This window comes from Varanus komodoensis, unplaced genomic scaffold, assembly GCF_004798865.1.
Source record: "Varanus komodoensis strain SLA01 unplaced genomic scaffold, ASM479886v1 scaffold282, whole genome shotgun sequence".
Classification (NCBI taxonomy): Eukaryota; Metazoa; Chordata; class Lepidosauria; order Squamata; family Varanidae; genus Varanus; species Varanus komodoensis.
Window position 1 is genome coordinate 29,696 of NW_025335730.1, and position 25,201 is coordinate 54,896.

Consider the following 25,201-nt stretch of genomic DNA (forward strand, 5'->3'; position numbering starts at 1 on the left):
CCCAAGGCAAACTGATTCTTCGGCATGTCAGCCCAATGAGAAAAATAATGAAACTGCCCCTGTTCTACATCATCTTGGCAATGGGTCCCCCAGAAGTAGAGGTCCAGCAAGACAAGACATGCAAAACACCCCCAAGCAATTTCTTGTCTGGATGGAGACAAGAGACCCTGCATTTTATCCCCCATTGGCAGTAGGGTGATCCCAAGTAGTTGAACCTCAGATGGCTTGCCTTCTCACCTAGCATCTCCTGCCTGGTCCTCATCGCAGCTTATGAAGATTGAGGCCATCAGATCCTGCTGGATGTCCTCGAGATGGAACTCACCTCTTTCTTCGATAAACCTCTGGAAAAAAAATCCCTGAATCTCCCAATCTTTGCTGCCAGGCTTGGAAGGAAGAAATCTTTTATTTATTTATTTATTTATTTATTTATTTATTTTCTGCTTTATCTCCTGCCTTTTTCCTACAAAGGGCTCAAGGCAGCTTACATCTCCTCCTCTATCTTATCACCACAACAACAACCCTGTGAGGTAGGTGGGGTTGAGCGTCTGTGACTGGCCCAAAACCACCCAGTTGGCTCCATGGCTGAGCGGGGACTCGAACCCGGATCCCCTGAGTCCCAGTCCCATGCTCTTCACCACTACACCACACTGACCTCGCACTACACTGGCTCTCTATAATTGTTAACCTGTAGCCTATAAGATGCCATGCCCACCCCTTGGCTTTCTGCCAGCTCCACTTTGGGGCAAGAGCTTCACTGCTGACAGATCTTGCATGCGAAATAACTGATTCAGATCTCATCTGGGCGTTGCTTCCCTTGTTCTCTGACAATTGAGACCCTCCGGGAAAAAGACCAGGGGCGTTTTTGCAAAACCTCCTGCAGGACCCTGCGCAGACACCCTGCCGGGAGTCCACCTTCACCCCACTGCTGCCACCACCACTGTTTCCTCTTGGTCCCCGCTCGGCAAGGCCCCGCACAGCCAGGATTTTTAAGCTCCCACATCTAAACCTCCTTCACAGGGACACACCAAGGGAAGGCCTTCTTCACAGAGCGCGGTCTCAGCTGGACCTGTCATGTCCACCAGACGCAGCAACAGATGCCAGTCGGGACAGCTTAGCAGAGTCAGTAGGCAAATTCATGGAGCAGGGTGGCCTATCCGTGGCTACTGGTCCTCCTGGATATAGGCTGCCTTGAGTATCCGAGACAGCATGTTGATATGGTCCAAATGCTGGGGAACATGGGCAGGAGGGTGCCGTTGCCCTCATGGCCCGCTCCCGAGTCTTCTGTGGGTTGGCCACTGTGTGGACAGAAGGCTGGATCTGATGGACCCTGGTCCTGGTCCTGGTCCAGCATGAGGGGCTCACAACTACTTCCATCTGGCAATTGAGACCCTCTGGGAAAAAGGCCGTAGGCATTGTTTTGTGACATTAGGGTTGGCCTCTAATTATTATTATTATTATTATTATTATTATTATTATTATTATTATTATTAGAACATTTCTATGCCGCCCCTTGCCGAAGCCTCGGGGCGGCTTACAAACACAATACAATAAAATACAAAAATAACAATATAAAATTAAAATTAACAATATAAAATAAATAAAAAATATAAAATATAAAATGACCCACTCAGGTGGACCGTATTATTTCCATCTCGCCCAGGTCCTGGAGACAGAAACTCTCCTTCCCGGGGTCCCTTGCAGGCCAAAGAACACTCTTAGCCAAACTGTCCCAGTGCCGGAACAATAGGAACCTGCCGGCACCCACCTCAGAGCTGGGAAGGAGTCCCACTGGGCAGCCAGCGGACACAAGACGACGTTCCTCTGAAATCGCCCACTGTAGGGAGGAGGGACCAGCGGAGGGACTCAGAAAGGAAGTAGGGCAGCCATTTTCTTCCAAAATGGATGCCAGGAGCACCTCTGCTTGCAGGTATGCGGGGTTCACATGACACGGCAACCATGCTGCACTCCCTCCATGGCACACAGTTTTTTGCCTGTGTACTGTTCAGACGACCACATGCTTACCGGGAAGCCTCCGTGAGCAGAATCCCTGCCCTTTCCTGATTCTTGCCTATGGACCATAGCGGTCTTCTGATTGGTCCACTGTGGTCCTGGCTTGGGTTTCCCTCCTCCCCCTCCTACCTGCATCTCTATGGTATTTCTCAGCCACTCCAGCCCAGAGAAGTTTATTAAATGAAAATAAGCCATGTTGCTCCATTTCCCTCCTTCTCCCTCCATGTATGTTTGCACCATCTCCATTTCCAAAAATAAGTGGAGAGACGGACACATCACTTGGGCAATGGAAATAAAGCAACCAGTCGCATGCCTGTTGCTAGGGGGCTGAAGGCAGTTGAGACCGAAGACCAGAAGTGGGCACTTTCCTGGCCACTCTTGCCAGGGGACTCTATGGCGTTTCCATACCAACCATGGTAAAATGACAATTCTGGGTCCAGATGACTACAGAAGCCACGTGAAGCACAGAAACTTTAGACGACTGTAGTTGCTATTCAAAATGGCAGAAAACAACCTAACATGCAGGAATTATGGAACTGGGCCCAGATGGCCCTGCAGACTCCCATGGTCAGATTTCACAGGGGCTTCTTGTGTTGTGTGAACACACCCAGTACTTCACAGTCACTGCTCAGTGATTTGGTAAACTCAAAAACACCACCAAAAGCAAGTCAAAGGTGTTGGAGAAATTCTCATCTCAGGGAAAACTGGAGCAACTGCCCCCACACCAACATTCATCTGCCCAGAAAAAGGTTAGAGAATTTGGATAGGCCCTTTGTGCACAGTTCTAGCTTAATATCTTAGTCTGAACAGGTCGATGATCTAGACTTTGGATAGGCACCTACGGAAAAGGAGAGGCCTTTTCCTAACCTTCCTTTGAACTACACAAAACCCATTTATGTCTGTACTGCAAGAAAAGAGCAATGTCGTAAGGCTGGCGCTCCTTCTCAATGAAAGCAGTCACTCCAGCTGACACTACAAATGTCTTTATTCTACACGGTATTACAATTACAGTTACATAGGCTAGGAAGTCGTCCTCTCGTTCTGAATACATTCACCTTACATTGGATTTATGAACCCTTCAGGGCAGTCAAGGCAGGGCAATATGACCCCTTTCCCCGTGTTGCTCAATCATTCTCAAGTCTAGCTGTTCCAATCTGCCTGTGCGCCTGCGAGAACAAGCATCCTCTACAGCTTCTCCCACGTTATCTCCCAAGTTCCCACATCCCGTATCTGCAACGGGGGAAACGGTTTCCCCATCAACACCCAAATTGGTCTCTTGATGTACCGCTGTTTTGACTGCTTCCTGAACCTCCTTATCCAATTTCTCATTTCCATCGTCTGTGCAGCTGGGGAGTAGATTGTTCTGCTGGCACTAGAACTAGCTCTTCATCAACACTCTGGTTCTCATGGGAAGTTTCCTCCTCTTGTACGTGCGTCAAAGACTCTTCTGAGTCCACACACACGACAACCAATCCAGACACTGCAAAGAAATTCAGTGCACCACAGAGCTCCATGTTTAACACTCATTTATTTAAGAGGGAAGTAAGACAAAGAGAGGGTCACCAGTGAGAGGCTACTTTTAATACACACACACACAATTTACTAGCTAGCGCTTGTTTAATGGAAAACCTACAATCAAGACTCACCCACAAGAGCAGCTCACAGGCAGAGCTGTGTTCTACGGGGACAAGAACAAAAGAACAAATATTCCTTTAGCTATCAAAGATGAGCCCTTGGAACCACAGGCAGGTCTGCTTCCATGGGTTGAAAAGGGCTGGCAGTGTCCTTCTGGAGCATCAAAACGAAGGAGAACCATTCTCCAAAATCATGCTGGTTTAGGGAGGACTCCCAGAGAGGTGGGGAAATGCAGATCCCAAGAAAATAGGAGCCTGAGTGGATTTGGGTGTCTTTCCCTCAGGTAGCTATTTCTGAACACATTTTTCCATATATTAATGGCTCATGTAAAGGGATGAAGAGGAAAGAAATTGGGGGAGAGGAGGGGCTGGTCTAACTCACAGGTCCTTGTTCATTCTGTAAGGTGTCCATTACTGTACAGAAGTGTGGATGATGAGGGTTCCAAGAACTGTTTTGTACTGGGATGTTCTCTAGATTTTTCAGTACTCAAACACAAAATTAGTTTGGATGTACCTGTGTCAGCAGGGCAACTTGTGGTCCTCCAGATGGCTTGGTCTAACTCTCCCATCAGCCCTAGCCAGCAGAACCAGCAGTGAAGACTGATGGGAATTTTGGGTCAAAGCTTCTGGAAGGTCACATTGCTCACATCTGACCTATTTCTCTATGTCTAGGTAAGATATTTAGTCAACAGAATTGAAAAAAGTACATCTGATGCATCATACAAATATTGCAAAGGTTTTTCCCAAGAGCCACAAATAATTGAACGAAAGTTTTGTCGGGAACAGGAGCTGTGGAAACAACTCAAAATCTACAATGCAATGCACACCGCTTGATCTTCTTTGTATGGATGCCAGGCCGATTCGTGGTGATAAATGACATGGCACTGGTGAAAAACATGTTCTGCATGACACACATCCAGCTCACTGGATTCGTGCTAGCTCAGTTGCACAAGCAGCTGTGCCTGAAGTTCCCACTTGTGCAACTGGCTGTGAATTCCTCTTTCACAAATGCTTATGCAGCTCCTCGCACTAGTTGCCCAAGCGCAACAGGCAACTCCCGAGTTGACCGAAAGAAGATGTCGCAGAGCTCCGAGTCTGTGAAATGTCACTGCTGGATATTAGCCACCGGTAGTTGTGAGACCTACACCCTTCTCCACTTACGTCCTCCTCATTTATTCTGCACACAAGCTCATCCAACTTGCTCAGAGGTGGATCACGCAGGGAAGCGACATGTAATTGGACAAGTGAAGCAAAAAGCTCTTTTGGCAAAGCGAGCAAGTGAAATCAGACACTTATACGGACGGGAAGCCAACCTCAAGCAGATGGTGCTGCCCTTCCTGTTTCCCTTCACATGGGAGGCTGGAGCCAAAGAGGGCCAGCCTTGCCTCCAAACAGCTTAGGAGGGATGCTTGACAAAGAGTAGCTGAAGAAGCAGCCAAACAAGCGTCACTGCAAAAAACTGACTGAACGTAGTAAATCGAACAAAACAAGCTAAGGCATGAGTTTGACCAAAAATTCCCCACCTGGTGGAGTGCTAATTTTTGTAATGAAGTCAATTTGGTTTACAAAAATATGCCTTGAGCTTCCTTGTGGCAGCATGAACTCACGTAGTGTGAATTCTGTGTAGCTTATTGAGGTTTGGTTGGGCAAGAGAGTTCACCTCCCCAACTATTTGTGTTTTCTTCTAAGTCTCTTAGAAGCAGCCTCGTGTTACATTTGAGGAGCTTCCCACGTTTCCCTCATTGCTAGGATTTACATGCTTCCGCTGCATGCATGCGTTGATGAGACTTAAGGCTTCTGCTATGACGGAAGTTCATTCCACACTCTAAGCATTTGTATGGATTCTCCCCTGTGTGAATTCTTTGATGTGATTTAAGGTGTGTGCTGTGGCTAAAACTCTTTCCGCACTCTGAACATGTATAGGGCTTCTCTCCTGTGTGAATTCTTTGATGTATTTTGAAGTGTGTGCTATGACCAAAACTTTTTCCACATTCAGAGCATGTATAGGGCTTCTCCCCTGTGTGAATTCTCTGATGTCGTTTAAGGGGTGCACTGTGACTGAAGCTCTTTCCACACTCAGAACATCCATAGGGCTTTTCACCAGTATGAATTCTTTGATGCCTTTTAAGTGGTGCGCTTTGACTGAAGCTCTTTCCACACTCTAAGCATGTGTAGGGCTTCTCCCCTGTGTGGATTCTTTGATGCACTTTAAGGATTCTGCTATCACTGAAATTCTTTCCACACTCTGAACATTTATAGGGCTTCTCCCCTGTGTGAATTCTCTGATGTCTTTTAAGGAGTGTACTCTGATTGAAGCTCTTTCCACACTCGGAGCATTTATATGGTCTCTCACCAGTATGGATTCTCTGATGTAACTGAAGATCCGACATACGACGGAACTGCTTTCCACACTCAGAACATTTATGTGGTTTCTCCCCTGTGTGGATTCTTAGATGCATTTTAAGATGTGTGTTCCGACTGAAGCTCTTCCCACACTCTAAACATTTACAGGGCTCCTCTCCTGTGTGGATTCTTTTGTGTGTATTAAAATGTGAACTGTGACGGAAACTTTGTCCACACTCTAAGCATTTATAGGGCTTTTCTCCTGTGTGAATTCGTTGATGGGACTTAAGATCTGTGTTGCGATTAAAACTTTTTCCACATTCTGTACATTTATATGGCTTCTCACCAGTATGAATTCTCTGATGTGACTGAACATCTGACTTGCGACTAAATTGCCTTCCACACTCAGAACATTTATAGGGTTTCTCCCCTGTGTGAATTCTTTGATGTCTTTTAAAGTGTGTACTCTGACTGAAGCTTTTTCCACATATTGAGCATTTATACGGCTTTTCACCTGTGTGAATTCTTTGATGTGCATTAAAATGTGAGCTCTGACTGAAGCTTTTCCCACACACTGAGCATGTATAGGGCTTCAACCCAGTGTGGATTCTTTGATGAGCACTGTAGTGTGAGCTGTGACTGAAACTCTTTTTACACTCCGAGCATTTATATGGTCTCTGCCCTGTGTGAATTCTTTGATGTGACTTAAGGTATGTGCTCTGAGAGAAACCCTTTCCACACACCAAACATTTAAAAGGCTTCTCCCCTGTGTGTATTCTTTGATGCAATTTAAGATCTGACTTAGAACTGAACTGCTTTCCACACTCAGAGCATTTATAGGGCTTCTCCTCTTTATGATTTATTTGATGTCTTTTAAGGTTTGAACTCCAGCAGAAACTTTTTCCACATTCTAAACATTTATATGGTTTCTCTCCTGTGTGGATTCTTTGATGAAAGGTAAGGCTTATACTGTGACTAAAACTCTTTCCACATTCTAGGCATTTATATGGCTTCTCACCTGTATGAATTCTCTGATGCCACTTAAAACTTATGGTATGACTAAAACTCTTTCCACATTCAGAACATGTATAGGGTTTCTCCCCTGTGTGAATTCTTTGATGGGATTTAAGGTATGGACGGTGACAAAATGTCTTTCCACACTCTAAACATTTAAAAGGCTTCTCACCCGTGTGAATTATGTGATGCCATTTAAGCCTTCGACTGTCACTAAAACTCTTTCCACACACTGGGCATTTAAAGGGCTTCTCCCCTGTGTGAATTCTTTGATGCAATTTAAGGTCTGAGCTGCGTCTGAATTGCTTTCCACACTCAGAGCATTTATAGGGCTTCTCCCCTGTGTGAATTATTTGATGTCTTTTCAGGTTTGAGTGCCAGTTGAAGTTTTTTCCACACTCTGAACAGTTATAAGTCTTGGCCCATGTGAGGTTTCTTTGATATAAGGTGAGACTTAGGCTGTGAACCAATTGCTTTGCACATGCTGAATCAACATATGTTTTCTCAGCCGTGTGTATTCTTTGATGTGTTTTTAAGACTGTACTTCGACAGAAACATTTCCCACATTCTGAGCATTTATATGGCTTTTCACCAGTATGAATTCTTTTATGTGAACGCAGGTCTGACCTGCGACTGAACTGTTTTCCACACTCACAGCATTTATATGGCTTCTCCCCTGTATGAATCCTTTGATGTGTTTTAAGGTATGGTCTCCGACCAAAGCTCTTTCCACATTCTGAACACTGATAGGGCTTCTGTCCTGTGTGAATTCTTTCATGTGACTTAAGGTATGTGCTCTGTGGGAAGCTCTTCCCGCACACCAAACAGGTAAAGGGTTTCTCCCCTGTGTGGATTCTCTGATGTGAGGTAAGATCTGATTTGCAATGGAATTGTCTTCCACATTCCAAACAATTATACGGTTTCACCCCTGTGTGGATTCTTTGATGCCTTTTAAGGTTTGAGCTCCAGCGGAAACTTTTCCCACACTCCATACATTTATAAGTCTTCTCCCTTTTGTGGTCCCTTTGATATAAGGTGAGACTTATGCTATGACTGAACTGGTTTTCACTCTCCAAGCATTTATAGGTTTTCTCTCCTATGTGATGCTCAGTAAGATAGATCTGCTGAGTCACGCTTTTTCCGCAGCCAGAGCATATCAACAGTGTCTCTCTATTCTGAATATTCTCTTTGCTTTCTTCACAACATTCTTCTAGCATTGGCACTGCAAGCAATTCAGTACCTACTTCAGAAGCAGTACCTTTGTTCTCCCATGCTGACTTTTCTTCAGTTTTCATTCTTTGTTCTTCACCGTTCTCTTTACTCTCCCGCCCTTCACCTGAAGACATCAAAAGAAAACAGTGATCCAAGCATGGCTCCACAGCCCAAAGGAACACTGTTTATTTATTTTATTATATTGATGCTTTTTTTCATCCAAAGCACCCAAGGCAGCTAAGAGCTTCCTCTTCATTTTAACTTCACAACAACCCTGTGAAGTAGGCATGGTTGAGCATTAGAAACTGGCCTAATGTCACCAGGGCTGAGTGGGGACTAGTATGTGGATCTCCTAAGTCACAGTAAAACACTAACCACTACACCACACTGTTTCTCCAGTGCTCAAAGTGACTAATGTTAATAAAAACTAAATGTTTAAAAAATAAAAATAAAATAAAAACTAACCTGGATATAGCCAGGTTGGAGTCAGTGCAGCGTAGGGCCACAAGGTTGGTGGTCGGTTTGCAGGGGATGGGGTATGAGGTGAGACTGAGGGAACTGGGTCTCTTCAGCCTGGAGAAGAGGAGACTCAGAGGGGATCTGTTGGCGACATGCAGGTATGTGAGGGGATGTCACACGGAGATGGGTAGAGACCTGTTCTCCCCTGCAGAGGAAGGCAGGACGCACTCCAACGCAGCAAAGCTCAGGGAGCCAAGGTTTCGTTTGGATGCCAGGAAGCACTTCCTGACAGTCAGGACCCCTGACTGTCCACAGGGTGTGGAATGGGCTTCCACGAGAGGTTGTTGAGGCCCCATCGGTACGGGTGTTCAAGGATAGGCTGGACGTCCACATGGTGGGCATGTTGTGAGTGGGGCCGACTGGAGCCGGGGATCAGACTAGATGGCCCAGAAGACCCCTTCTGACTTGCTCTCTTTCTGTTTCTCTGTTTCTAAAATTTGAAATAAAAATCTTAATGCAAGGAGTCGTTCTTTTGCCTACTGAGATCAGATAGGCCCCTACTTGAAGGAAAACAGAGTTTGACAAGATCATCTCTGAGCATGCGTGTGTGGGCATGCATGCCCATCTATTTCCCAGTGTTCTGGGGCAAACACTGGAACAACTTCTGCAATTAAGCTGCTTAGGACTAGCCGATCTAGAAATAGAAAATGTCATTGCTGGGCAGAAATATTTTGACTGTGGGTTTTCTTGATTTGAGAAGAAAGAAATTTGGGCAGTAAACATGAAAAGAAGAAATTAGGAAGGAAAGACCAAAAAGAAGAAAAGAACTAGACTGAAAACGTGCAATGGAGTTTTTGGAGGAATTATACACACTATATTAACAGAAAAAAGTAATGAATGAAAAGGCTTATGGAATTAATTTTTAAATAGTCCAAAGACAGAAACATGAGTTTTGGAAAAAATAAATCCAAAGGAATGCAGGCGATCCAAACTAGTCCACTTATAAAATCTTCCACTCTTCCATCTCATTTCTCTAAACCTGATTTTTCAGAGGGTTCTGTTTTGCACTAACTTTCTTCATGGAACCACAGCTGTTCACTTTCTGCAAGATTTATGAAAGAGTAATAACAACGGGTATAAGCTGGTACTCCAGTAAGGCCAAGGGAGAAGGAAGGCTGGGGAAGAACCACTGCGGCTACAGCAAAGGGCTTTGTCTTAATTGGGCAGGAGCTAAAAAGGTCGACGGATGGATCCCAAGAAGAATTCAGAAAAAGTAGCTATTTCCAGGTGGTGGAACATCTTATCAATGGAGGGAACTTGGCCCCCTCTCTGCTGTCCTTCTCTCAGCGAGGAAGGATATTTTATCTAAGCAGGACTTCAGCATATAAGCTGAGTTAAACTGGAGGTGGTTTTTCTTCCGTTGCAGCTGTATAACATAAGAAAAGCCCTACTAGATAGACAGATGACGGCAAGATTGCTTTCAATCAAGAAGCCACGAGCCATATTCCCCCAGACAATGCTGAGGGGCCACAGAATGGCTCTTTTACTCTAAACATTGGTTGTATTACTGTCAGTCACCATGAGCACTGGGGAGACAGTGTAGCCTGGTAGTTAGAGCATTGCATAGTGGCTTGGGAGATCTGGTGGCTGCGAAGTCCACTGGCTGACTTTGGGTCAGTCATGGACTCTTGGTCTGACCAGCTTCACAGGGTTGCCATCGTGAATATAAAAGGGAGAGGAGAGGAACCTTGCAAGTCATCTTTGGTTCCTTGCAAGTGGAAGAAACACAGAAACAGAGCGAGTCAGAAGGGGTCTCCTGGGCCATCTAGTCTGACCCCTGGCTCCGCTCATAACATGTCTACCATGTGCATGTCCAGCCTAATAGAAACATAATAGGGTATAACTATATTATATCATATCATATCATATCATATTTCATCTGGCCAGGGTGACTTCTTTTATATTTTATATTTTTATTTATTTTATATTGTTAATTTTAATTTTATATTGTTATTTTTGTATTTTATTGTATTTTATTGTGTTTGTAAGCCACCCCGAGGCTTCGGCAAGGGGCGGCATAGAAATGTTCTAATAATAATAATAATATCATATCATGGGGTTGCTTAATTCAGTCGTTTCACTCATTCCTGACATTTTCAAGAGTCAGCATGGTGTGGTGGTTAGGTTATTGGACTGGGATTTGGTAGACCTGGGTTCTAGTCCCCACTTAGCCATGAGACATCCTGGGTGACTTCAGGCCATTCACAGACTCTCAGCCCAACCTACCTCACAGGGCTGTTGTTGTGAGGGTCAAACAGAGAGGACAAGAACTTTGTAAGCCCCCTTGGATTCCATGCAAGAGGAGGAAAGGTGGGGTATAAATGTCGTGTGATTCTAATTCCCCGGGTGGAAAGGGGGCTGTGAACCCAATATATGCATATATAAATGTAGCTGATATAATGGGGAGCCCCAGGAAGACTTTTCTCATGCTCTTATTTTATCCAGGCATCATTCCTTTAAACATTCTCTCGCTTTTGGGAGAGAACCCTTGAAATTCCCCACCCATCAGGGCAAAACAGGATTAAATCCCCAAAGGGACATGAATTCCTTGACCTGGCTTCAGCCTGGATCAACGGCACCACCCTCCACCCAAGTCACCTTTGTCCTTCAGTGTCTGCCAGGGCTGCCACTCTGGTTTGGTGCTCAGAGCCTCGCTGCCATTTTAAGTCCCCCACAATGCCCCCTGCCATAGCAGCACAAGGGGCATTGTGGGTCATCAGCACGGCAGCTCCACACAGTCACACCTGGCAATGCTTGGAGGTTGCAAGAGGAGGAAGGGGACCAGGGGAGGATGCTTTGCCCAGGGCTCCCTCAAGCCTGGAACTGGCCCTGTTGATCCACAAAGCGGGGCTCAGATAGTTTCAGCCTCCCCCTCTCATCCAAGCTCTTACAAAGAAAGCCACCCAGGCAGGATGGAGACAGCCTTGCCATTGGAAGGGGAGGCCCGTCCCCAGTGAGTTCAGATACGATCAAAGCATCCACCCATCCCACAGGGAGCGCTCCCCAAAGCCAGAAGCCTCCCTCCCTCCCCAACACGTACCTGAGCAGCTACTGGCCGATCCCTCTCCGTCTGCTGGATCCTGGGCAAATGCATCATCCCCTTCTTCCAGCCAGGAGATGAGGCCAGGCTTGGGAGCTGGGTCGGCAGGGCAAGAAAAAAGAAACCGGGGTTACTTCTCCTGACAGGATAACCAGGCTGCCTAAATCACCTTGTCCATGTGCCACCCCCAGAAGGCAAGAGGAGGAGGAGAGAAGTCCCTCGGTCCCAATCCTGCATGCGGAATATAGTGGGAATGGACGTTCCCATCCATTGATCTCGATGTGCGACAAGATTCGGGTTGGATGCAGGGTGGGCGCTGGGACACGCAGGCGATGCCAAGGAAGTTTCTTTCAGCCACACCCTGCTGCATGGAAGGGGAGCCCTAAGCTGAAGGCTTGCCTCCTCCGAAGGAAGATCCTTTCCTGTCCGCACTGGACAAACCCAACCTGGCACCCTCCAAAAGTGTGGAACCAAAGCTCCTGGGATTCCTGTCCAGGTTAGACGGGATCTGATGGGAAGTCCAGAATATCTGAAAGGCACCAAGTCGGGGCCTGGAAAAAGCAGGGGAAATCTTACAGGCATTGCAAAGGTGCCAGTGTCACAGTGACAGTGGGAAAAAGGTGATTGTGGGGTGAATCCAAGACTCTCAGCCTAGCCTACCTCACAGGGCTGTTGTGAGGATGAAACAGAGGGCAGGAGGATTGTGTACACCACTGCGGAGAAAAGTGGGAAAATAATCCCCGTGGATAAAAGGACAGAGAGAATAATCACAGATCCTCTCCAGTGGGACAACCCAATGTTCATCCTTCCAGGTACCTAGATAAGACAGAGGAGCCTATGGATGACTGCATCACTTATATTGGATAGATTTGTGTGTGGATAGATTTTATTGTGTCATGGTATTTATTATTTTATTGTTTTATCTATTTTCTTAGACCTTCAATTGTTTTATTGCATTGCAGGTATGTTTTTATTTTGTTTTGGCACTTGCCAGCCACCCATAGTCCCTTCAGGTTATGGGGTGGCATAGAAATGGAATTAATTAAATGATGCAGGTATGTGGCTTGCCCAGCAGCTTCTGCAGTGAAATTCCTTACAGGAGGGCATGGGATGGCCCTCTGCATGTTGCTGGATTCCAGTGGCCATCATCCCCAGCCAGCTTAGCCGAAGCTGAAGGCTGGTGGAAGCGGAGCGATTCTCCAACATTCAGGAAGGCTGCTGCTCCTCGCCCCTGCCCTGCAATGTGGAATGGCCGCTCCCACCCTCAGCAGCATCCAATAAGGGTGGGTGAAAGATGGAGATGAAAGCCCTTACCCAGCGAAGCCACGTTCCCATAGTTCTCCACCATGACGTCGATATACAGGGCCCTTTGGCCCGGATCCAGCAAAGCCCACTCCTCCTTGGTGAAATGCACGGACACCTCCTCAAAGGTAGCTGGTCTCTGAAAAAGCAAGAAAAAGGGTAATCTCCACACATATAATTCCACCCACAACTCTGTCTCACTTTCGCTCACAACCGGAGATGAAAACTTTAGACCAGCTCACTGGATCTTTTTCAACAGGAGCCAACATTTCATGGGGGTTTGTTGTTTGTCTCATTAGAAAGCACATGTTGTTATTTGCCTGGTCAAGTTTTGAGCACTCATAGTTAAACCGTTAAAGGATTCATTTATTACTGTGACATGAAGATTATACTCTTCACAACATGCTTCTTCTAGGTGACTCTTTAACTCCCGCACAGAAATGTGACAGCACGCTGCGTCCATTCACCTGCAAGCAGCCTCTGTCTGCCGCAAACGTCCACAAGTTGGTGCTAATTCAAAATCCTACAAATTGTTTGGGTTCCCACCTTTTGTTTGCAAGAACTCTCTTGTTCCAAAGGGCTGGAAGACCTCTCCTCAAGATTAGCTACTGGCTGGCTAATCTTAAACTGTTGTTGTTGTTAGTCGTGAAGTCGTGTCCGACCCATCGCGACCCCATGAACAACATTCCTCCAGGCCTTCCTGTCCTCCACCATCCCCCGGAGTCCACTTAAGCTCACACCAACTGGTTCAGTGACTCCATCCAGCCACCCCATCCTCTGCCGCCCCCTTCTTCTTTTGCCACCTATTGTTCCCAGCATTAGGCTCTTCCCCAGGGAGTCCTTCCTTCTCATTAGGTGGCCAAAGTCTTTGAGTTTCATCTTCAGGATCTGGCCTTCTAAAGAGCAGTCAGCGTTGATCTCCTCTAGGACTGACTGGTTTGATCTCTCTGCAGTCCAATGGACTCGCAGGAGTCTCCTCCTGCACCACAATTCAAAGGCCTCAGTTCTTTGGGGCTCAGTCTTCCTTATGGTCCAGCTTTCACAGCCATACATTGCAACTGGAAAAACCATCGCCTTGACTATACGCACTTTTGTTTTGTGGGTCTCTTTAGCTTTAAGCTAAAACATGTGGGTGTAACGGCAAATTTAGGAGTGGGGGGGTCCCTTCATGATAGTCAGAGCCACACCTCAAAGCCACGCCCCCTCAGAGCCATGCCTGTTTCCAATATTATGCAACCTGAGATCATGCAGTAAAAATGAGCTTTGTCACTTTGTTTGAATTTTGGTTGAGCAATGAATGCAAGATGAGGGTATCTCTTTGTGAGGCAAAATGGTGACAGCTTCTAGATGTTATTTATTATTATCGTATTCATTATGAATGCTCCTCAGAGAGTTTCACCTGGTGCTGGCGTTATATTCTTTCCGGTGTCAGGCAAAAACCTTTTAATTTTCCCACTATTTTAATGTTTAATTGATTTTAACTGGGGTTCTAGTATATTAATGATCAGATACTGTTGGGTTTGTTTTAGTCTACTCATTCATTGTAAGCTGTCCTGAGACATTCTGTAGGGGATAGGATAGAAAAGCTTTTAATAAATAAACATTTTTAAAAATTACATCCCTACCCTTCCATACAGGCAAATAGCTCCCAGAATGTCTGGCTTATATGGAATTAACAAGGCAGCTTCTGTCCAGTTTACTCTCTAAAAACATGACGCACAAAGGAAAGGGACAGGGATCTGTTGAAAAAACATCCCGTTCTGAACCTGTTTAGTTCTGGACTCTGACATGCTGCCAGCCATGGCATGAACCAGGAAGATTAAGTCTCCTGAGAGGCTGTGGAGGAGGGAAAGTGACTCTGGCTCTGGGGATCCAGCGACTCCCCTGAGGGCCCCCTGCAAAATAAGTGGGGGTGCTCAAACTCCCCAAGGACCCCCCCACAACACCCTTGATGTTCACTCTTTGCTCTTGTCAGCCCTCCTTGCCTCCCTCGAGCCCCCCTAAAATTGAACGTAGTTCTCGGACTGATGCTCTTGTGTCACTCAAACTAGGGCATCCTTGGCTTCTGTGAATATTTCACCATCTGGAGTCCCAGTTGAACCATGGATTGCCAAGCGAGTCTCTCTGGTGGGCCCCAACGTTTCGTTCCAATGGAAAGATGGTGGCGATCACAGCCCTGGGCAGGCTTAGATCTCATGTGGGACTGACGGCAAAAGGAGAAGGGGGCGGCAGAGGATGGGGTGGCTGGGTGGGGTCACTGGGGCAGTCGGCGTGAGCTTGGGTGGACTCCGGGGGATGCTGGAGGACAGGAGGGCCTGGAAGACTGTTGTCCGTGGGGTCGTGATGGGTCGGGCACAACTGTGTGACTAAACAACAGAAGACACAGGAGAGGAGCAGGATCCTTGGAATGGGCTAATGAAAAAGGGTCCTAGGTGGTCCTTTTACAGCACCTCTAGAATATCACCCCAACCCACCCCTTACCTTGGCAGGATGCACAGTAGCTGCTTCTCTTCTGTCCCAAGGAGGAGACGATTCACAGCAGGAGACTAATGTTATGCCAGTGCCTAGAAGGGAGATGAAAGCAAAGATGGAACACGCTCCCCAGAGAGTTCCGCCTGGCGCCGTCGTTATTTGTTTTTCGGCGCCAGGCGAAGACCTTTTTATTCAAGCGGCATTTTAACTGTTAACATTATTGGTTTTATCTGGCCAGGGCGGCTTATTTTATACTGTACTGCTGTATTTTAATTTTATATTTATATTTTAATTTATATTATAATTATTTTAACTTAATGATGCGAGCCGCCCCGAGGCTTCGGCGAATGGGGCGGCATAAAAATGTTTTAATAAATAAATAAATAAATAAATAAATAAATAAATAAGACTTTCATCCTTCATACGCACAGTTAACGTTCTAATTCTCTGCACTGGTCTTTTGAATTGCTGTATGGTGTGGGGTGAATTCGGGCAAAGGTTCAAGACTGGTGGACGCTGCATATTCTCCTCCACCATCCCCGATACACACAAATTCTGTCATGAGGTCCAAATGGGCCTTCACCTCCCCATCTACCATTTTTCTTTCTCTCACACCTGGAAAACGCTGCTTCCCAAGCCCAACACAAACTCGGCATTCCTTAATGACTTTGCACCTTCAGCTATAGTATTATTAATATTGTATATTGTTATTTATTTTATATGGTTAATTTTATATTGTTATTTTTGTATTTTATTGTATTTTATTTGGTGCTGTGAGCCGCCCCGAGGCTTCGGCAAGGGGCGGCATAGAAATGTTTTAATAAATAAATAAATAATAACAACAGTCGTTGTTGCAAGTCATCAAATCTTCTCTCACTTAGGGCGACCTGATGAATGAACGCCCAGAAATTGTCAGCTCTTATAAGACAGCCAGTGTGGTGTAGCGGTTAAAAGCGCAAGACTGGGACTCAGGTGATCCGGGTTCTAGTCCCCATTCAGCCATGGTGCCAACTGGGTGACTTTGGGCCAGTCATTGACTGGCAGCCCATCCTACCTCACAGGGTTGTTGTTGTGGAGATAAGATTGAGAGCAGGAACAGAATGATGTAACATAGAAACAGAGCGAGTCAGAAGGGGCTTCCCAGGCCATCTAGTCTGACCCCTCAGCTCCAGCTGGCTCCGCTCATGACATGTAAGTTCCTTTGAGTTCATTGGGAAAAAGAATATGACTCTAATAAATAAATAAGCTCAGGTCTATGGCTTCCTTGACGGAATTGATCCATCTTGTATTTGGCCTTTCCCCTCTTCTGCTGCTTTCAACTTTCCCTAGCATGATGGTCTCTTCCAGTGAACCCTGCTTTCGCATGAATGGCAGGAAGGAGTTACAACAATATCATCACCCTCATCCTCATCATAAAGAAGAACAACAACAATTTTCATTTCTATACCACCCAACGGCCAACACTCTCCGGAAGGTTCACAAAGAATACACATCAGAATACAGACTAAGAGAAGCATGACAGAATATCTCCAATGAGCCAAATGTAAACCAATTCAAACAGCTAAAGATGTCTAATACGGGCATCTCTTAAGGGCAGGTGTGGGAATCCAGACAAGCCAGATCTCAACCCCTGCATTAGAAAGCAAGTGGGGGTGTGAGGCTACAAAGCCGTCCCGTGCCGACTGGACTTTCCAGCCAGCTAGCAGGAAGTAACGTGCTGGTACCAAGCCCAAGCATACTTTGTCAGTCTCCAAAATCCTCTGCCACTGGATACGCCGGCAGGATCTTCCATCCTGTCCGCCTGGTTGGCAGGGAAGATGGACAATAGACAGACATGCAGCATCACGAGAACTACAAAGCGAGTGTTCGCTAACAAGCTCTTCCGCCAGGCATGTCAGAACTAGCTTAGGATGGGAAAGTCGTGAAGAAATGCCTTCCTGATTAGCAGGGTTGCACTCCATGTAACGGTAAAGCTTGCACAACTGTAACAATGCCTGCATAAGCTGTAAGCAGCAGAAGGGATATAAAACGGTCGCTTAGCCCAGTCTCTTGTTCAGACTCCTTGCTGGACCAGCAGGCCTCCCTGTTTGTCCATTCCAGCCGATTAAATGCTGATACTGAGCGCACATGGGCTAGGTAAGTCACTCAATTTGTTTTTTTAATTCTATCGATTGTATTTATATTCTGCTCCATAACCTAATGGGTAGTTTGCAATAAAACAGGAAAAGGAACAATGAAATCACAGTTAAAAGCATAAAATCCAATTAAAAGAATCCAAAAACTAGCAATCGGTGAATTTACGACAAGGCACCCAGGAATAGTAATTAAAACAATGTTAAAGCTAGTAGCTACTAAAATACCTGACAGAATAAAAACACCTTTACTTAGTGCTAAAAAGCTAGCAGCGATAGTGCTGGGCACGCTGGCCCTTCTCCCAGCCATTTCCCCCCTCTCTTTATTGGGGGATGGTTCAAGGAGAAGGACCTCCATCAAAGATATTAGTGACTGGGAAGAGTTGATTTGTCAATACATCTTGTAAGCAAACCAAGACCCAGCGTATCGCATTCATTCATCTATTTGGAGAACTTATATGCCGCCCCATTCGCATAAGCCTCGGGGCGGCTTCCAAACCATAAATAAATATAATCAATACAATTACATAAAATACTGGAGCCATCCTGGCAAAAAATTGTTAAAATCAATAAATAAATTTAATAATTAAAATAATGTTTAAATAAAAAGGTCTTGGCCTGGCGCCAAAAAGCAAAGAACGACAGCACCAGGCGGACCTCTCTGGGGAGCGCATTCCACAGATGGGGTGCCACCACAGAGAAAGCCCTCCTCCGGGTACTCACCCTCCCAATATCTTCCGAGGGTTCCCGGAAGAGGGCCTCTGCCACTGATCTCAAGGGGCGGGCGGGCATATATGGAAGCAGGCGTTCCTTTAGGTATCCAGGTCCCAAGCCATTCAGGGCTTTATAGGTGATAACCAGCACCTTGAATTGAGCCCGGACTTCGATGGGGAGCCAGTGAAGCCGATAGAGGACTGGAGTTATGTGAGAACATAACATAATCTTGGAACCAACAGGAAGAGGGATCCTTACCCAGAAATGCCAGATTCCCATAATTCTCCAGCATGACATCTCTGTACAGGTCTCTTTGGTCTGTATCCAGGAGGACCCATTCATCCCTGGTGAAATGTACAGCCACCTCATCGAACGACATGGGGTCCTGAAAGAGGGAAATATTATTTTCTTACAAAGATTCTCAGGGAAGTGCTGGAAATCCACCTCCAGATTTTATGGTTTGAAAGAAAAAGAAGCATTAGCAATGAAAGAAACTTATAATATTCTGCAGGAACCAAACCTGTGTATGAGAAAACCAGAGCAGTTCAAGGCCAAGCAGCCCGTGGGTGATGCTGATATCTGTAAGACCATAAGAAAATACAGCAATGGGAGCAGAATATCATCCCGTCTATTATTTTTAAGCAAAAATATTTCTACTTTATTACTAACCATGAATGGATGCCACAGCAAATACAATATTTTGCAAGCTTGCTATTTTCCAAGTCATGTGTTCACAGCCACTTACCGACCACACAAAATTTTAGGGTTGCTGAAATGTATTTGCATGCCAGCCATTTTCAGCACTTTTGCATTTTTTATAATTTAAACCATGTAAAATAAGTAGATGTTGGAAACCAGTACAATGCTCCACAAATATAACATGAATGCCCATTAAGTGCACTTTTTTCCCTTCTCAAGTATTTCAAGTTTAATATTTGTTTTGTACGGGGAAAAATTAACATGGTTGTTTACGAAATACAAGTCAAACTTTTAAGTGGCATAGCAGTTAGAGTGTCACACCGGATTTCTGAAGATCTGGGTTCTAGCCCCACTTGGCTCTGAAGCACACTGGGTAACTCTAAGCTGATCATAGCCTAGTCTACCTCACAGGGTTGTTGTTACGAAGATAAAATGTAGAGGGGGGAACCTTGGAAGCCACATTGGATTCCTTGCAAGAGGGAGAATGACGTGGGATAAATGCAATACAGAGGTAAGAATAGGGCAGCAGAAAATGTTCCAGTGCAAATTGCCCTCATTTCCAGAGGAATATTCATTTATTAGATTTATATCCCACTTCTTTTCTCACAAAGATGTCCAAGTGGCTAGAAACTAGAACCCACATCGCCTGAGTCCCAGGCCCCTGCTCTCAACCGTTACACCGCACTGGCTCTCAAAGGAACACCTTCCTATGTCATCCCCTTCTGCATCCTAGACCATCTGATCCATACCTGAATCGGCTGCATAATTTCTGTTTCCGTTCCACCGCTAAGACGAGGCAATCCGGGATGTTCCACCAAGATCACTCGGCTGGTTGTGAGACTGACAAAAGGGTTTCCTGCATCTTATCTTGCATTCCCTCGAGTAGAATCAAGATTGGTGTAGAAGACTTCAGTTGAGAACATTTGGCTCCAGCTCTCTGCTCAACCATGAAGCTTGGCCTAGTCGGCAGTCTGTCTCTCTCTGCCTAACCTATTCCCCAAGGTACTTATGAAGAGAAATATATATTCTTCTGAGTTCCTTCCTGGAAAAGGACCACACATAATTACAACTCATGGAACCGGCTGTCTTGGGCACAAGTCAAATGCTAATTTTAGAGAGACAAGGGTGTTGGATTTCCACCTACGAGGGGCGTTCAATGTATTCTCGGTATCGGGTTGATTTGCTATTGATGTGGGTAATTTCATTATTTCATTAGCTAATGACACTATCTGAGGGTATACATGCAAAATTTCAAATAAGTGTGATCATTAGTTCCCTAGTAATCTTCAGTGAAAGACGACCACGATGACTGATGTGACAATGTTGAAGAAAATCGAGCACCGCGCTGTGATTAAGTTCCATACAAAACAAGGAAAAAGTCAAAAAATCATTCACGAAGAGATGGTGGCCGTTTACCAGGACTCTGCACCTTCATTATCTACCGTTCAAAAATGGTCAAGTGAATTTAAAAGGGGCAGAGAAAGCACTGAAGACGACCCTTGCTCAGGTGGGCCAGTTACTGCCAATATGAAAGAAAATGTGAACAAAATTGAGAAACTTGTTTTGGAAGATGCTCAAATAAAAATCAAAATGTTAGCAGAGATGACAAACCTATCCGTTGATACCATATTTACTATTTTTCATGACCATCTTAACCTTTCAAAGGTCTGTGCAAGATGGGTGCCGCAAATGCTCATGGCGCCTCAGAAACAAGTGCGAGTCCAGTGCTGTAGGGAGTTTTTAGAGCTCTGTGGTGAAGATCCATCAAGTATTTTCGACCAGATTGTTACCCGAGATGAAACTTGGGTTCATCACTATGACCCTGAAAGTAAGCAGGAGTCCATGCAGTGGCATAAAAACGGTGCTGACCCTCCCATGAAATTCAAAGTCACTCCATTGGCCAGAAAAATCATGGCCACAGTGTTTTGGGACTCAAAGGGAATTTTATTGATCGAGTACACGAAAAAAGGTGAAACCATAAACGCAGCATCTTACGCAACCACTCTGCATAATTTAAGAGAAGCAATTAAAGAAAAAAGGCGGGGAAAACTGACCGCAGGTGTGTTGCTTCTTCACGACAATGTGCCCGTTCACATGCCGCGTGTTTCGAAGGCTGCTGTGCGAGATTGTGGTTTCGAAGAAATAAACCACCCACCCTATAGCCCGGACCTGGCCCCCAGTGACTACTACCTATTCCCGAATTTTAAAAAAGTGCTTCGTGGAGAGCGATTTTTCTGATGATGAAGAGCTCAAGGCGGCAATTAACGTACATTTTTTAGACAAGGAGGAAGGGTTAATTTCTAGATGTAATAAGTGTATTGAAGTTATGGGGGATTACACTGAAAAATAAAAATTATTTCAATTTATTATTCCTTTTTCTTCATGCTGATACCGAGAATACATTGAACACCCCTCGTATATCCAAATCTCCACACCTCTTTTAAGTCACAGATTGTGTTCCTTTAGATGTTTTGACTTTAATTCTCATGGAGCCTAGCCAGCATAGCCAATGGTGAGTTGTAAGGAGGGCCACAAAATACCTACCTTTTAGGAAAGGAGAGATACATTTTGTAATAGCAATCTGGAATGCCAGTATATGCTTTAGTCAAGCCAGCCAACCAAATTCACACTTCAGTTGATAAGACTGAGGCTGTAAACCCAAAACCTTCCATAAAAAATTGAGTTCTACATTGTCTAAGCAAATGCAAACACAAACAATGCAAACGTAAAGCTATCATTTCTGTATTGCCACATAGCTGAAGCTGTCTGGTCATTTTATAACAATGCATAAAAACAAAGCAATAATATACGAAGTAGCATTAAAATAAACTTAGAATAGCTAAAATATATAGTAAAACTGACCTGTAAAAAGAAAATTTAAATCACCTAGGATAGATAGATTTATTTACATGTGTTTATAGGCCACCTATAATTGCCAAGGTCTTCCTAGGCGGCTTACAGTGATAATCTGCTCAAGTCACTGTTTAGCTAAGCTCGCTTCAAAAGCTTTGGCACAAAAAGCCATCTTAACCAGGTACTGAAAAGATGACAAATTTGGTGCCCGCTGGGCCTCTGTAGGGAGGTTGCTCCATTGATGGGGGGCCACCACAGAGGAAGCCCTGCCTTTCGCTGCCCCCACCCAAGCCTCCCTCAGGGTTGGCCTAGAGAGGAAGGCCCGAGGGCAAGCGGTGTGTCCAAGTAGATTGTGGTTGAGACAGATGCTCTGACAGGTACTTACAGGTTACAACCAGCACCTTGAAGTGGGGTTGGAGCCATACAGTTTATTTAAACATACAGTTTAAATATGAACCCCTTGAAGTGGGGTTGGAGCCAGTTTTATTTAAACATCATTTTAATTGTTAAAATATATGATCTGGCCAGGCCAACTTCTTCTTCCTTCTCTTTTCTCCTCCTATATTATTTATTTATTTTATATTGATAATTTTAATGTTATATTATTATGTTTGTAACTCAGTGTATTTTTTGTATTTTTGTATTTAATGGTAATTTATTATGTTCTATTGTATTTCAATGTATTTTATTGTGTTGTAAGCCGCCCCGAGGCTTCGGCAAGGGGCGGCATAGAAATGTAATAATAATAATAATAATAATAATAATAATAATAATAATAATACAGTGCAAGGGGGGCAGAAACGGTCCTCTACATTTGGACCTACAAGTCCCGGTTATTCACCTGGCTGCTGCATTCTGCATCAGCGGCAGCTCCAGAGCAGTTTCAAGGACAACAAAAAGCAAGACGGGAATCAATCCCAAAGTCTCCACAGAGCCCACATTCCACAGTCAGTTCTAAGTCAGCATTTCAGGGGAATTCTGGGGAAAAGCAACACTAAGCCAAACGTTTTCATGGAATCCACTCTCGCCTGCCTGCCTGCCTAAATAAATAAATTATTGTTATTATTTTTAAGACAATGGAAAAGCAGGACAGAGCACCAATTTCCTGATCACCTCAACCAACCCAACTCACCACTGAATGAGCAGAGAGTGTTAAAGGAAGCCACAAAACTTTTAAGGAATCTGCTTTCCCCCACGGAAAACTGTGTCGTATTCGGAATGGGGACCATAGCAGGGCCTCTGTGGACACGAGGAGAGTCTGGCCCATCTAGCCCAGAATGAATGGGATGCGTTGTCATCTTCAGCAAGCTTGGCATTCTGGATCAAGGCCCTGGACAGATATTAGGACATGGAGTCTACAGACGCCCACAACTTCGTATCTTCCCAGCATTCCAGGCTGCCTGGGGCTGGTGGCAGCCCAAAATATCTAGAAGGACCAGGGAGGGGTGGTCGGCAGTTGTAGCCCCCGCCCCCCGATGGCTTTTTACCTGATCTGGCAGTACGTAGATATTAGCCATGAACACATCATGGCGGCTGCCTCAGGATCCCCCGCCCCCGTTCTGACCATGCATCCCTATTTGCAAAGGGGACCCTAACCGGGAAACAAACCCACACGGACCCGCACAGGCAGAGACTTCGACGCACGTGTACATTCGCCCGGGCGCATCTGCTTTCCGCGATCCTCAGAAATGAGGTTTGGCTGGAGACACGTGATCCCAAGACTAATAAAGCCGGGCCTGCCTTTGCAGACGTCGATTCCCCAACCCAAGAGCCTCGACACGCTCCGGGATTTCTGGCGTCTGTTCTCACGTCCCAAGCGGCTCGTTCGCGTCTGCCGCCTTTGCAGGCTTGGATCTCGAGGCGGGAAAGCGCTGGGGGGGGGGCATGGACAAGGCCCCTCTCCGCTAGCCCCGGAGCCGCTTCCTTTGTGGAAGGCGCCCCCGCCCGGGTTTGGCTCTCCCCCCGCATTCTTCCGCGGCTCCCCCCCGGGGGCACCAGGCGCGCCCCGCAACTCACCGGCCGCTTTGCAGACGAGGCGGCGCCGCAGGCAGCGCAGCCGCGCGCGTGGGAAAATCCTGGCCTCCGTTCCCACGCGGGGAGGGGGAAAGGGGAGGGGCCGGAAGCGGGGGGCACCCCTCCGGCCTGTCTCTCCACTGGCCCTTCTAGGAAGCAGCCCTCTCTTGCTTTAACCCTTAGATGGGCCGCGAAGGACCCCCCCCCATGCTTATTGCAGGCGGTTGGAGGTGGGAGGGCGCGGAGCGGGTGGTGGGGCTCTGGCGTCCTCTGCTCGCCCCCTAAGGCAAGCCCGGCGGCTGCTTCTTGGCCTGAACGGAGACAAAGCGAGGCTGGGGGTCTCTGCCTTCCTGGAGGGGCCAAGCGATGTGAATTGGGAGAACTTTTCCTCCCCCCCCCCCCCCGCCGCATCCCGCCATTCCTGTGCACGGGAAAGCTGGAAGGAGCCGGAGGATGCAATGGGAAGGGGAGGGGTGGCGGAGGATCTGGGGAGATGTCTCTGCCCCGCGAGGTTGCACGCTCCAGGTCCCAGCATCCGCACCTCACAGGAAGCGTCTGCACAACATGGGCCTCGCGATTCTGTTCAGTGCACAACCCTTTGCATGCTTAGAAAAGATGCTGCAACTCCGAGCATGGTGGGCAAGCAAGTGCGGGGACGATGTAAGACTCTCTTCTGCCCGAACATGGAGGGATCTTGCCACAAGCCGCGTAAAACTGATGCTTTCTGTCGCTCGGCTTTGGGACGCTCCTCCGCCACGGGCAGCTGCACCGCTGTATTCAGCCCCAGAGCCATCGACTGCCGGGACTGGCTTGGCCGTTCTCCCTGTAGGATTCCTGTTAGCTGAAATTCAGCTTGCACGTCGTTCCTCCGTCGTGACTCTCCCACCATGTAGGTCCTTTGGCAATGCAAGAACTGCTGGCCGCCGACTCCCTTCTTGTCGGAAAAGGCCCGCTGCTCATACTGAGCTTTGCAAAAGGCAACCGCTCACAGAACCTCAGGCCTCTCTGCAAACATTAAGATCAGATCACCTAATGCTACCTGGCTGAAGCTGCCTAGGATCACCACACGCAAATTTTGTTCTGGCAATGGGGTGATGCCTGGCAGGGCCCCCCCCTCCCCTATTCTCTGCAGCTGCCAGCAATTCACAGCTTGAAGAGCAGGGCAGTAATGCAGCCAGATGCCCTTGGCAGGAGCTCCCCTTATGTGATAAACTCTGGTGCCTAAGTTACTCCCACAGTCCTGG

The 25,201-nt window shown here is 46.3% G+C and overlaps 1 protein-coding gene across 5 annotated transcripts; it reads right to left on the reverse strand.

Moving 5' to 3' along the window:
- Positions 1-3,519: 3,519 nt before the first annotated feature.
- LOC123025740 (zinc finger protein 420-like) lies at positions 3,520-24,052 on the reverse strand. Of its 5 annotated transcripts, none has more exons than XM_044434684.1 (8): positions 23,961-24,052; positions 23,077-23,274; positions 19,841-20,133; positions 18,651-18,777; positions 15,556-15,638; positions 13,087-13,213; positions 11,773-11,868; positions 3,520-8,337 (listed from the first exon to the last, which is right to left on the reverse strand). In XM_044434684.1, exons 3-8 carry the CDS (start codon positions 19,853-19,855, stop codon positions 5,390-5,392), a joined length of 3,396 nt encoding a protein of 1,131 aa, XP_044290619.1. In that variant the 5' UTR covers positions 19,856-20,133; positions 23,077-23,274; positions 23,961-24,052; the 3' UTR covers positions 3,520-5,389. The 5 variants fall into 5 exon arrangements, with proteins under 5 accessions (XP_044290619.1, XP_044290615.1, XP_044290616.1 ...); XM_044434680.1 differs by having other exon boundaries at positions 3,520-8,394; XM_044434681.1 differs by lacking the exon at positions 23,077-23,274 and having other exon boundaries at positions 3,520-8,394; positions 23,961-24,026.
- Positions 24,053-25,201: the final 1,149 nt, after the last annotated feature.